This window comes from Crotalus tigris, unplaced genomic scaffold, assembly GCF_016545835.1.
Source record: "Crotalus tigris isolate CLP2741 ecotype Arizona unplaced genomic scaffold, ASM1654583v1 scf7180000017611.44802233496:7321179, whole genome shotgun sequence".
Classification (NCBI taxonomy): domain Eukaryota; kingdom Metazoa; phylum Chordata; class Lepidosauria; order Squamata; family Viperidae; genus Crotalus; species Crotalus tigris.
The window spans coordinates 498,653-512,824 of NW_024096511.1; the positions used below are offsets into that span (position 1 = coordinate 498,653).

General features: G+C 38.6%; 1 protein-coding gene across 2 annotated transcripts in view; it reads right to left on the minus strand.

Moving 5' to 3' along the window:
* The window catches only part of ARFGEF3 (ARFGEF family member 3), a 68,282-nt gene that overhangs the window by 13,217 nt on the left and 40,893 nt on the right, over nucleotides 1-14,172 (minus strand). For both annotated transcript variants that reach the window (XM_039323039.1, XM_039323048.1), the window contains 8 exons: nucleotides 13,362-13,495; nucleotides 11,755-11,900; nucleotides 10,068-10,247; nucleotides 8,734-8,881; nucleotides 6,553-6,675; nucleotides 5,340-5,437; nucleotides 4,252-4,396; nucleotides 2,315-2,443 (listed from right to left, as the gene is read on the minus strand). In XM_039323039.1, the coding sequence (XP_039178973.1) occupies nucleotides 2,315-2,443; nucleotides 4,252-4,396; nucleotides 5,340-5,437; nucleotides 6,553-6,675; nucleotides 8,734-8,881; nucleotides 10,068-10,247; nucleotides 11,755-11,900; nucleotides 13,362-13,495 (1,103 nt within the window). The remainder of the gene's footprint in view (nucleotides 1-2,314; nucleotides 2,444-4,251; nucleotides 4,397-5,339; nucleotides 5,438-6,552; nucleotides 6,676-8,733; nucleotides 8,882-10,067; nucleotides 10,248-11,754; nucleotides 11,901-13,361; nucleotides 13,496-14,172) is intronic.

Here is a 14,172-nt window from a genome sequence, read left to right on the forward strand (position 1 = left end):
ATGGTCTTCCAGCTATTGTTGAACTCTTAGTTCCCAACAGTCTCAGCCAAGGTGGACCACGGTAAGGTAGCAATACCAGACTTATCTACCACTTCATAGTGCTTGACATCCATCTCTAAGCAGTTTACAGAGTCAGCACATTACCTCCAACAATCTAGGTCCTCATTTTACCGACCTCGGAAGAATGGAAAGTTGAGTCAACCTTCAGCAGGTGAGATGCGTACTCTGAACTGCTGGCAGTCACCAGTCAGCAGAAATAGCCTGTAATACTGCATTCTAACCATTGGGCCAACCTCAACTCTTCTGCTAAAGTTATACTAAAGTTGCTAAAGTTATGTTCCACAACATCTCAAGAATCACAGCTTGCCTATTGAGGACCAGCAAGTTAAAATCATACAGGAAAGAGATGGTGGAGCTATACTTAGCTGAGTAATACTAGCCATCTTCTTTACATTTCTTTTTTGTACCAGGAAGACAGACATACTTTTGTATATCATCTAGAACCTCTGGAAGGAAATGCTTTATAATTTTTTTAAAGTAGTGAATAAATAAAATTCACATATGATGTCTCTAAGTTTAATGTGACAGCCAACTTCTACATTATTTCTCTGAGGTAAACATGTATTTTTTATGAATATAGTCACATTAAAGAAATACAGTCTGGAAATACAGTCTTCTCAATTCCTGATCTTCCGTTTTGTTTATAGCACAGCAGTTAGACTTAATTAACACAGCATGCTCTTAGACTTGCAAATGATTTTATACAGCTTTATTTATGAATCTGTATTTCCTTTATGAGTTGCCTATAATTATACTAAAGATAAAGGTTTTTCCTGTCTGGTTGCATTTGACTCTAGGGGATGGTGCTCATATCCATTTCTTAGTTGAAGGAGCCAGCATGAAGATATTTTGAGGTCATGTGGCCAGCATGACTATATGCCGAGGTGCACGGAATACTGTTACCTTCCCACCAAAGTGGTACCTATTTATCTACTCGCATTTGCATGCTTTCAAACTGTTAGGTGGGCAGGAGCTGGGGCAAGTAATGCCAGCTCAACTTGTTGCACAGCGATCAGGTCTCAAACATGGGCTGTCAGCTTTCCAGTTTACAAGCTCAGCATCTTTAATGGCTCAGCCATTGCACCCTCTTGCTTATAATTCAATAACTTGTATTGACCAGGAAAGACATCAAGCTGTGAGAAAATGGTAACTTTGGAGGGAGAGTACCAGAATTTTGGAGTTGTTTTCCCCCTATTTTAAAAGGTTTGCTCATTTTTAATTTAATGAATTAAGCCAATTGACAAAATACACACACACACACACACACACACACACACACACACACACACTCATATTGGCATTACTTGTTTGCCAGTGACTTTTGCAGTATACTCATAGAAATTTCAAGGGATTGCAAAGTGACTTGGGCACTCCCTACCTCTATTTTAAACCTGTCCCTTCAACTTTAAAATGGTTTAATTTGGGGAACAAAAGTAGTACAATATCATTTGATCCATAAAATCTTTTACATTCCTATTTAAAATTATCAAATATCATGCAAAATATAAATATACCAGCATGAACTAATTTTAATAATATTATAAAACACAGAATACAAATGGAAATGGCAAGACAATGGTGCCCTTGGGTGTGCTTTTCTTCTCAATTCCTGATTTTCCATTTCGTTTGTATCACGGCACTTAGACTTAATTAACACAGCATGCTCTCAGGAAAATGTTCTGCAATTATATTTTCCACGAAAAGCCTTTGAAATAGATTGGTCTGAGATAAAGTGATTGGAATCAAACCCTCTCTGGAAGCAGATGTGGAAATCAGTGGCATTAGTGAAGTGTACATATGTGTATGTCAAAATCTACAAAATGGAGGTGTATTGTCATAATATAAGCCACACTGCTTTGGGGACAAGGCTTCCTTTGAGATGCTATGACTCGCAGATTTTGACTCCTGTGGTGGAAATGATAAGATAAGGATGATAAGATAAGATAAGATAAGATAAAATAAGATAAGATAACCTTTATTGTCATTTTTTTTACTCTGGGCACAATGGCACACATCAAAAATGAAATTTAGTTGTCCGCTCTCAAGTGAAACACATACATGACACACACCTAAACATACTATATACAACATATACATAACAAATAAATATTATTTGTTATTATTTATTAATAATAATAAATATTATTAAATAAATATTAAATATTGTCCATCTTGAATATATAATGGAAGGAGGAAGCTTGAGAGTTCACAAGGAGTGCTTTTAATTTTTTTGTATTGAAACTCGGTTAATTACCTGGTGTTTTGGTAACATCTCTTAGCAGTTCAAAGAGCAAATCCAGAGTAGGAGGCTGGTGTTGTCGGGGACAATTAGATATGGCAGTTGTTAGCTCTTCTAGCAGAATGATCCAGACGTTAATAAGGCCTAAGGAAACAAAATCTTACGTCAAAGGATACGGGTAATATACGACAAACTTCCTGTATTTTTTCCAGATCCATACTTCTTTATTTCAATTATGCCTGTTTTTATTTTATTACAGCCTGCATGTAAGACTTGCTCAATTCTGTCTTCCTGGCTTCCAGCAGAGGCTAATCAAATGCCAGATGCCAAGCTTGTCAGAAAAGAAATTCTCCATGTGAGCTTCTGCTATTGGAATTGGTTCTCTCTTATCCTTTTCCCCACATTTAACTGCCAAATCATCCAATGCTTTCATGCAATACACCACAATCAATACACACAAACCTATTTTCTTCTACTCTGATATAACACAAAGGGGTAGCCTTTTGAAAATTAGAAACTCACTAATCAGTGAGGAACACAACCTGGTTAGAACCTTCCTCCAAAGTAAGATCATCCACTTTGTAAAAAGAAAAGGACAAATTGTTTGACCAGCTTGAAAAATTACACACAGCATAGCTGTACTTCTGATATACACTTAGCCTAGTTCCATTCAGAAAGTAATTAGCACAACTCTGCTGCCTTTTCATACTATCTTTCCTTTGTTAACATATTTATTTTCAGTGAGGGGAAAAAAACCAGATGATGCAAGTGGTAGGAAAACAGAAGACTGTAACAAAAGGGGGATGACAGCAAGCCACTCTGATTATCGGTATAAGTAGAAAGGTGAGCTAGAATAAATATAGAATAAATAGAATAAAAATAGAACAAAAAAATAGAATAAAAATCCAGATCCCTTGTAAAATAGGGTATATACAAAAAGCAAACCTAGGATATTGTCTAGAAATGGCTCTAGCTGAGGACAGAGCCAAAAAGATATGTGCAGCTCTCTGCTGAATCAAGGCATTATATTATGATGTACGTTGTACATAAATTCAAATATAGCATCTTGTGAAATAATGATGCTTGCAGAAATAATGCTTGTTCTCTTTAAATTAATGATCTGTTGGTTTGCAGTCATGCAGAAATGAGGAATGGAGAAAAACTGAGAAATTGGCAAATAATCAAATAGACAATGAGTTTCCAATGGAAATTCCTTAGACAGCATTCTAGAGGGCAGTTTCTAAACCAGAGGTTATAGCAACTGCAGGCTTTACAGCCTATCAGCCCTTTTACAGTAGCTGTATTGCATTTCCCTATCTGGAACAGACCAGAGTCTGGATTTGGAAACAGACTAGAAATCAGATTTGGAGATGCTCTCTTTTGCCACAGTGACTAGACTCCAGTTTGCATTTTCACATTAAAGGCTGCAATATAATAGGGAAGAAATGTATGCAAGCAGATTTGCTTTGCATACTGCATGTGCTTAATCTGCTTCTGATGGAAATGAGGGGAATTCTAATTAGACAGAGCCCTGAAGGACATATGCTGTATTTCACTCCTCGTGGCTACAGGAAATCTAAAGCACCTACAATACCTGATTATAAGCACGTGCAGAAGATGACACGGACTCCTTAGCTCTGTGTTAACATTTTAGGCTCCCAAGGAAAAGTTGTCTGGGCAATTAATATCAAAGAGAAATTTAAGCTTACATCTCTCTTCTTTTCTTTAAAAAAAAACTTTTAAAACTTTTACGGTTGCAGCTTTTCCATTCTAGCAAATTATCTCCGTGACAAATGGAAAGGATGTCAAGTTCTTATTCGAAACCTTGGGTGTTATATATATATATATTTTCAATGAATAGTTTTGAATCTGTTTGCTGAACTTCATATGACATAGCTAAGGAACCACGTTTTAGAAGTCCATTCTTCTTTAGATAAGCCACATTTGCTTACCTGTGTCATCGTCAAACTCAGAAAGGACACATTCAACGCCATCCTCGCTGCTCGCAGATTGTTCCTGGATCCTTTGGGGTAAGTTAGCAAATTTCCCACTGAGAAAAATAGGTTTCAAGGGCATTTTGTAGATTTTGGCAAGTAGCTAAAAAGGGAAGGACATGATGTGATTGGTTTGGGATTTCCATTGGCATATCATGACATTAAGCTATGTATTTAAAAAACACTTTGCTAAAATGTTTATTTTTTGACAGTCTAGCTCAGTAGTGGCAAACCTATGGCACGCGTGCTAAAGGCGGCACTCGGAGCCCTGCCTTCCCCCGCAGCCCCCTCCTCACCAGTAGCCCCCCTGGAGGAGAGTCACCTCTGAGCGCAGCCCACACAGAACAGCGCAGCTTAGGACATAGGCAGGCAGCAGGAGATGATGCTGTGGGGGTGAGGGTGGAGAGTGTGGCTGGCATGGCACTGCAGAGTTGCCTGGGCGATCTGTGGTGGGCCATGGAGGCATGGCATGGTTGGGCGGGTGGGGCAGGTGGGGGCAGAGCAGCAGGGTGGGAGGCGGAGTGGGGACGGAGCGGTTTTTGGGCACTCAGTCTCTAAAAGGTTTGCCATCACTGGTCTAGCTGGTCAAAACTAATTGAGTAATGATTAGGTGGCAGAGAAGAGAACGAGGCTAAATATGAGAATGGAAATGTAGATCATTACATAACTTTGAAACAATATTCTTTCACCTTCATTGTGATTTTAATTTCACTGACCCTTTTCTGACCATGCGCTTTCACCTGTTACTTGGAAATTTAACAGTAAATGTGACAAATAGAATTTAAGTGTTAAACTCCTCTCCCACTTTACACATTGAGGGGTGAACAATGTGGCATTATAATAAAAACAACAGGGGAAGCCACAAATCCTAACGCTATTTCAGTCTGGAATGTATCGCTTGAGATTTGAAATATGCAGCCCTCACCACTAAGCCAGGTCTTTAATGCACATGAAAAGCTCACTGCGTGTAAGGGCCTCTGATTAGGAACTAATTTAAGCGCCTTGATGGAATGGCAACTGAAGCTGTATGGCTTCATTCTGCCCACCTGGGAACACTTCCTGAGATAATCAAGAGCAGGAAGGCACAAATCTGTAGATGGGTATCCCGATGTACAGTCACCAATATCCTTGCAGTCTGCTTCCCCTGCGAGGAGAGAGAGAAAAGGGTGAGACATGATAGATTAAAAGACTACTGCTGTTATGAACGGTGTCAATCAAATCCAGAAAGGTTTACTCAGGCACAAAAATAAAATAGGGTTTCAAAGGATGAACAGGTAGGGAGAGACAGAAAAAGTGCGTGTGAGCATACGCAGAAATTGTTGGCTTGGTTTAGGGATCAAATACAATGCTAGGGAATCTATGTATCCTTAGCTTTTCCTCAGGATTCAACTGCTGATCTTATGCCAAGGATTGTTTTCCTGTGCCTCAATTCCACTGAACCATCTGCTACTACTGAAGAATTTGTTTTTTGTTTGTTTGTTTGCCGCCTAAGCAAAGAATAGAAAAGCTAGGAGACAAAACGGCCTGGGAGGAGTTGAGATCTCCTAATCCTGCATGGTGTTGTTATATGTAAGAACATATTCCATTTTGATTGCAGCCGATCATGAAATGCCTGAGTGTGCCCTTCTATTATATTTTTCTTTATGTAATAAAAGGCTTTAAAAGAAAATATGCTGACTTTGTCTTGTTAATCTTCAGCAAGTGCAGTGGTGGGATTCAGCTGGTTCGTGCCACTTTGGCAAAACCGGCAGCTAATTTTTTGTTGCCCAGGCCCAGAATGGACACAGAGAACTGGTTGTTCACATATTTGAATCCCACCACTGAGCAAGTGTACCAATTGTCTGCATTCCTGGGTTTTAGAGTCTGGCCAATACCAAATTTAGAGCACTAGGAAAGCTGTATTAAACGCTTCCACAGTTGTTAATGAATGCTAATTGAAGGCATAAAATGGGAACATAGTAGCCTCCAGAAAACAATTCAAAAATGTTCTCCTGCATTCTTGGAAAGTTATGGGGGTGGGGGTGGATGGCGGCAGAATATCATAAAAGTTCCATATGGGTCCTCTTCTATAAATCACAGAACTGCTACTTCCTCATTCATTAAAAGAAAATCACAAATTGTTGTAGTTTTAACTGCATTCAGAAGTAGTTCTTGGTGTTGGCTATCCTCCAGTACACACTGCTTGCCATCTGTTTCAACAAACACGAATCCTCATATGACATAAAATTTGCCCGATTTTTCTTAAAAAAAAAGTTTTACCCAATCCTTTGACAAACTTCATAAGACATATGATGTAACTGGTGGCTGCATTTGCAAAGACTTGGATGTTGTCGGTATTTAGGAAAGCTTCGAAGACATCAAACACTGGAGCCTGACATTTTCCTAAGAGACAAAGAAAATAATTAGATGATAACAAAATGTTCTGTTTTCTAGACACTGAATGGCTTCATAGCACATAATGTGAAATTTTGTGGGCTTATTTTGAAATACATCCATTGCATTTTAAAATTAAAAATCAAAGGTAAGTCTCAAGGAGGTTGATGCAAAGATAGGAGTACTTAGGATTCCAGCACAGGGTGATATTTTCATTGTCAAATTAAACCAAGAGAGATTCAATGAACATATATGTGTCTATACTGAACAAAACATGAACTTTGGATTCTGATTGTAACAATAGTAGTTAGGGTGGTATTAGAAGATTTGATCATTGGAACCTTTATATGAAAAATTTCCAAGTCCAGCCTTGTAGAACCTTTGCTAATAACTACTGATAAAAAGGGGCTAATGGTCTAATTCACCATGAAGCAGTTTCCCATAAGAGTACTCATTCAAGCATACTACTACTACTAATAATATATTTGGACTGAAAAAAAATCCAAGTAATTAATAATCAGCATTAGAAAGTATGAGTCTTCGTAACCTTCGGGTTACTGCCTTATGGTTCACCTGTCCCTTTTGCAGACAAGATAAAGCCCTACAATAGGGAGATGAGCCATAAATCAATTAAATAAAAATATTACACATCTTTATCTCATTGTGCAATTGCACAATTAATTGCAAAATAATCATGGACCTCTACAGACTGAACTGTTCAGTGTGGAAGGAGATGAAGCTAGGAAAATGTCAATCCTGCCGCAATCAAGCATCTGACCGGGACTTTAACTGCTAGTTGGGTAACTGTTAATTATTAAATGCCTGGAGGAGGAAAAAATGGTTGCTAAGAACAGCGCATTTTGAATCAGTTCAGTTTGTAAAGGCTGCTGGTAGTTTGGGCAGTTTTTTTAATTTTGATTTTGGGTAATGTTTGAGCGGCGTGGTGGCCTAGTGGTGAAGATGCTTGCCTCCCACATAGAAGGTTAAGAGTTCAATCCTAGATAGCAGCAGCTGTTTGTCACCTAAGTCACAAAAAAAATATATCTGCTGCAACTCCGTGTGGCATCAGGAAGGGCATCCAGCCAGTAAATGCTCAGATCCATCCTGTTGCCCTGAGTCTAAACTGAATTAAGGGGTCATAAAAAGGGAGTTAATTCTTACTGGAACAGCAATGTGGCTAGGCAGAAGAAAAGAAGAAATTTAAGTCCAGCCCAGAGTCAACACACCCAAACTTTTAAAAAAGAATAAGTAATCAATTAATAGGTTGTGTTATTTTAGTCTGGATTTGGGGAAATCTTAGCCTCATTCTTTAAAAAGATATTCTCCCTGAGGTTCAATCTCTACTTTGGATGGATAGTTCTGTGGGTATGCAGTGCTGATAGTGTAAGAGTTCACTACTCTGATGACTTGCATCCTCTTGCTGATCAGCTGCAGTGAGCAATAGGTATAGCCTGTGCTTTTTTTGTAAAAAAAAAAAAAAAAGGTGCCGGAACTCACACACGTCATACAACCCGCCTTGCCTATCCTATAAGGTTCCATTCAAAAAAGGTGCCGGAACTCCGTTCTGGGCATTCTATGACAAAAAAGGCCCTGGGTATGGCATTCCCTGTATGTACCTAACATTTTGAGATCAGCACGAACTAAGATAAACACGGATCAATTTCATACTGAAATTATGATGTAATGGGGAGTAAAACAGTATTACGTGGAAATGATTGTCATCATTTAGTAAGTTTATAAAGATCCGGTTATTATATGGACTGTTTACATGGCTTCATGTGCAGCTCCAAAAATCAAACACAAATGTAATAAATAGTGACATTTCTTAAATCAGTACTATGTTATCCTAAATCGTTAGATTTTTCCTGAAATATAAAAATCAATGGTTGATTTACCAAATAGAAATACAACTATACTTGATTATTTTTAACATTTTGCAACAAACTTTTATATTGGCTTTAATTTACCAGTTTAGTCATTATTGTTGACTATTTTGCAACTGATTGCTTTTCAGAAATTAATTCATAAAGCGAGGGGAAGGGGAAGAGAGAATGAGAGAAACCTCACCCATCAAATATTCTCCAACGAGATACTCTTTAACTTCTGACTTGCTGCTGCTGCTGCGTACGGTTTCTAAAGCACTGAATAATGGTCTCCAGCCTGACTGAATTCGAGTTGAGCAAACTTCCACCAGCTCTCCTATAGAGGTGACTACCTGGTATAATTGAAGCACCAAAGCATTACAAAGAAAATAACCAGCCAAAAGAAAATGCTAAGCTGGATTTGGACTAAGCTAGGCTCAGAAAAGACTCACTGGAACCAAGCAAACAAGCTACAGACAGTCCTTGTCTAGCGACTACAATTGGGACCACCAACTTGGTTATTAAGTGAAGCAGTTGCTAAGTGAAACTGTGACTGTGCTTATGATTTCAACTCTGCCTTTACAGATCTGTGAAGGTTATAAATAAGAAGATAGATCACAACTTAATTTTTCATCACTGTCATAACTCACCACGGTCATATATGTGGCAGTTGCTAATAAAGATAACCTGTGGTTCAGACTGACAAGGTCCACTAATTTCAGTGAATTTTTGCACATATAATGAAATTGGGGTTAGGTTATTTACCATGTGAATTCATACACTACAGTAGTGTAGAGAACAACACGGAAAAGTGTGAGAAATAAGAACATCAGAAATGAGTTGCGGAGCTTCTGAAAAACAAAAGAACATTCTGGAATGTTCTAAATATGGCACCGTATCTTCATGGATCTCATATTTGTACATCAAAGAAACCGGGATATAGATTGCTACTACCAACTTCTTTATCAGCTATATGTTTCTAATCATAGCACTGAAAATATCTGTCCTGTGGTAATATAAACCAACATTACCTCCAGGATAATGGGCGGGATACAAGTTTAATAAATAAAATGAAATAAAATTTTATGTCGGGATATCTCTACCCTGACACAATGGGTCAGTGTTTTCTGTTTCAGCTATTCAGGATAATATGTTATAACATAATGCTGAACCTGTTAAGCAAACTCTTAATTATTATGCAACTCATTTTCTCCAATCAAATGGAAGTAAATGCTGGAAACCAGCAAAACTGTTACAAATTGTGGTTGCACGATTGCAAGACACTGCAAATGGCCATAAAGGTGAGCCGGTTGCCAAGAGTCCAAAATGTGATCATGTGACCACACAGCTTGTGTGTGGCCATCATAATTTCAAAAGCAGGTTGTTACTTCTGGGGACGCCTGTGGTAACTTCAAACAGTCCATGACTACCTATATAAACAAATGCAAAACTGCATCCACTAAGCATATAATGATTTAAAAAAAATAAACTTAAAAACCTGGGACAGACCCTCTTTACTTAACCAAACATCTAGCTTGCCTGGTCCTGAATGTCCTCATCACAAAGTTCAAGCTGCATGATGCGCTCAAAGGGACGGAAAAGTGCCTCGTTGAAGTGAAAATGAGGTGGTTCATTCCAGACTGTCAGAACCTCTGTTAGGATGTCATGGATAAAAGAAACAGCCTTCCGAGAAACATGCGTTTCTTTATGGCAGGCAGCCTGCAGGGAGAGAATTTGAAGCAAAATGTATAATATTTTTGTTAGTAACAGGCAGAAAATATTTTGATCAAGAAAACTGAGGAAAACACAGACATTCTGATAGGAATCTAAGCTTGAGAAAGGCTGCCATGCCTATAAACCAAAGCATTTAATGATTTGGTTATTTTTGCTTTGGCTTTTTTTTATTCCCCACTTATAATTTGACTGCCTTACATCAAGGTCAACTTGAGAACAAAAGCATTTATGTTTAGAAAAAGTGATTGCACCAAATATATGGGATACTATAGCTGAACTGATAATTATATACAAAAATAGGCAAGTAAAATAGAGTCATTAAGAGAAACACCAAAAAGCCAATTATATAAGAATATGGAAAATGACAGCAGTACAGATAATCTCACATGGTTTCGTCAGGACCTGTTGTCTTCCAACTTCTAACTTCCCCATTCCCTCTGCATCCTCTTCCATTTTGTGGATGCAGAAACTATAGGCCAATATATCTGGAAGGCACCAAGTTAGAGAAATATCCCCTAGAGCAGGGGTGTGGAACTATGGCCCCTTTATGGCTGGCTTGGGAATTCTGGGAGTTGAAGTCCACAGATCATAAAGGGATCATAGTTCCACATCCCTGTCCTAGAGCATTATCTTTCTTGCATAACTTCTTTTACCTTCACAGATCTTTTTATGTCCCTTAACTAGATGCTCTGAAGATAGTTACCGCAATCTACATCTGGAATACTACAATTTGCTCTACATGGGACTAGGTCATTTGGAAACCTCAACTAATGCAAAGTATGTTTGCTTATATGCTTACTGTACAATCATGGTATCACAATCATATAATGCTGCTGTAATAGGTGTTATATTGGGTGCTGGTTGGTTCCCAAGTGCAATTTAGGATGCTGTATCTTTTACTTGTATCTTTTGGGAGGTGAGTATCTTAGACAGCCACCTGATCTGGGTGAATCAAGACACCTGGTAGTTCCTTCTAATCAGGAAGCCAAATGGAAGAGAGTTTGGGCACAGATGTTCTTAGTGGCTGCTTCCTTCCTTCCTTTGGAACAACTTAAATGTGAAAGCAAGATGGCCCCACTCTTATGGCCTTACAGAGAATAGTTAAAATAGGGCTATTCCAGAAGGCCTCTGTTATAAAACAGATCAAGAAAAAATAGCTCCATTAATGTTTCTTTTTTTTAATGTACGTTTATTGTTCCTTGTACAGTATTGTGTTTTGATTTAATATACTTCTTAGAATAGGGTTGTCCAGCCTTGGAAACTTTAAGATTTGTGGACTTCAACTTCCAGGCAGCCATGGAAATTCTGGAAGTTGAAGTCCACAAGTCTTAAACGTTGCCAAGGTTGGGCACTCCCATCTTAAAATCTCTGAAATGAGGCAGTTTTTCATTCTTTTAAATAATAAAAAAAAATATTGGGCTGCCAATTGCAATAGTATAAATTCTACAATTTTTCCCCCCTCTTTCCTCTTCCTATCCCCAATTTCACTCACTTCCACTAAGTGAGGAGCCACTAGGTGCCAACAGCGCATAAGATGGAGCAAAGGCCGGCTTCTACTCCTCACAATTCGGAGCATGGCTCCTCCTAGACGGAACAAGTGAAGGGCACTTCTTCTTTCTTGAGTGGATTTTATTTCTCCTACAAGTTAAGAATGAGTAGAACATCTGGTAATATGAATTAAAGATTAAAATAATGCACACACATCCCACTTCTTCCCTGTTCCCTGTTTTATTAGTTCAGTTATTCATTATATATTTACCGCTTGAAAATATCCCTTCAAAATCAAGTTTGCCCCCCAGTGTGACTTAACAGTACAATAAAATACAAAAAATGCAACTCTAAAAACTACTAAAATATACAATAAAACACAGTAATCAAGTAACTAAAGTATATCACACTAAAAAATAAAAGCAGTGGGCAAAATAATTAAAAAGTTACTAAGCACCATATATGTTTAAAATTAGCAGACTGACCGATTAAAATACCTGAGGGAACAAACAAATATTTTCAGGTGTCAAAAAGACAATAAAGTCAGTGCCTCATTAGAGCATTCTAGGATGCTATAGAATGGAAGCAAGGGTTGGGGGAAGGTACCATTGAAAAATCCTGCTCACAAGTATCCATTTCCTGCACCGTTTCTTGTATTCAGTGAAGATAAATGTCTATGGATATTCTCAATCATCCAAGTCATGGCTGTTCCAAAGATGCTTTTTCAAGGGGCAACTGGACTTTTTTGTTTTTCTTTGAAGATGGTTCTCTTCTCATTTAAGAAGCTTCTTCAGCTCTGACTAGATGCCGGGGTTCCACACCCATTTGAACTACACCCATTTGAACTACTCAGATGACCCTGAGGACACAGACAAACCTCCAAGTGGCCTCAACGACTCTCTAAAAGAATGCAAAGGGCCAGCTGTCTGCAAAGAATATAAATCCTTCCCTTTCCAACCATTTATTTAGAGCTGAAGAAGCTTCTTGGATGAGAGGCGAAACGTTTTCAAAGAAAAACAAGGAAGCCCAGTAGCCTCTTGAAAAAGCACCTTTGGGTCACTGAAGATAACTTTTTTGAGAAAAGATTATAGGAAATTTCAAAACTCGGGTAAAAAGCTAATTAAACCAATATTAACAGTGAAATACATTGCTTATTTAGAAAGAATGAATGGTGGATGGCAATATAATGCATTTGTTGAACATCTACAGTAAAACCTCCTACTAGTAGTTTTAACAAGGCAGGTTAAAGAGATATTGACCTAACTCTTTTCAAAATCAAATGTGAGGACTAACCTCAGCTTTGAAGAAATAACATCTCAGTGCTTGGGAGGTGATACAGAAGTCATTGCTCTATAAAAACCAAGCCATAGCAAGTAGAGGCAGCCTCTTTTGCAAGATCTTAATAATCAAGACAGCTGAGTCTTCAGAAATATGGGTTCCAGACTGATGAAAACTTTGAAGTCTAAGACCAGCTGCTTAATCTGAATCCCCACAACAACTAGCGCCTGTTCAGCTCTTTCAGCATTAACACTCTGAACATGTATTGTTAGCAGCTTTGCATCCATAATTAGAATCAAAAAGAAGTTTATGATATCTGTTTAAGAGGCATACCTGGCATGGCCAAAGAGTAATCGAGTGTGTCTGTAACTGACTGGAAGAGTTGGGACTGGGAGGCCTTTTTTAGCTGGTACAGGAAACCTCCCAAAGCCATCAGATTCAGTTTGTCAACAGCATCTTCAAAAAGCCTTCATGGAAAGAGGCAGAAGATATCATTCCTTCTAAATCTTCACTAGACCTTTTCATATAAGCAGCTAAACCAGTGGTTCTCAACCTGTGGGTCGGGACCCCATTTGGGGTCGAACGACCATTTCACGGGGGTCGCCAAACAATGCAGTCCGCCATTTTTTCCCCCCTTTCCTTAGCTGTGCTACTCCCTTTTATTCTATTGGCTTTTGAAAGCCAATAGAATAGACTCTCTTGAATAGAGTCTAATTCTATTGGCTTTCAAAAGCCAATAGGAATTGTCCAAGCTGTCTCTGCCCTGCTGAGCCCGCCAATAGTCCCATTCTGCAAACGGTGCTGCACTAGTTGAGTAGTCCTCGACTTACGACCGGTTGGGGGTCGCGGCATTAAAAAGGTTGAGAATGATGTTTTTTTTCTTTTGTTTTTTTTTCTTTTTTCTTTCTTTTTTTCTTTTCTTTGTTATTGTTAACCTTCTTATTACTAACCCTGTACTCTGCTCTGGGAAGCGAGGGGGGAGGGTTGAGGGTGAGTGGGTGGGTGAGTGAGTGGGTAATGATAATATAGTCATGGTAAATGCTTGGGCATTTCCCCTATGCTGCGTTCATGTGTGTGAGAGGGATGAGAGGGGAGGAAGGAGTAGGGAGGAAGTAGGATGGTTAGAGGAGAAGGGGAGGGGAAG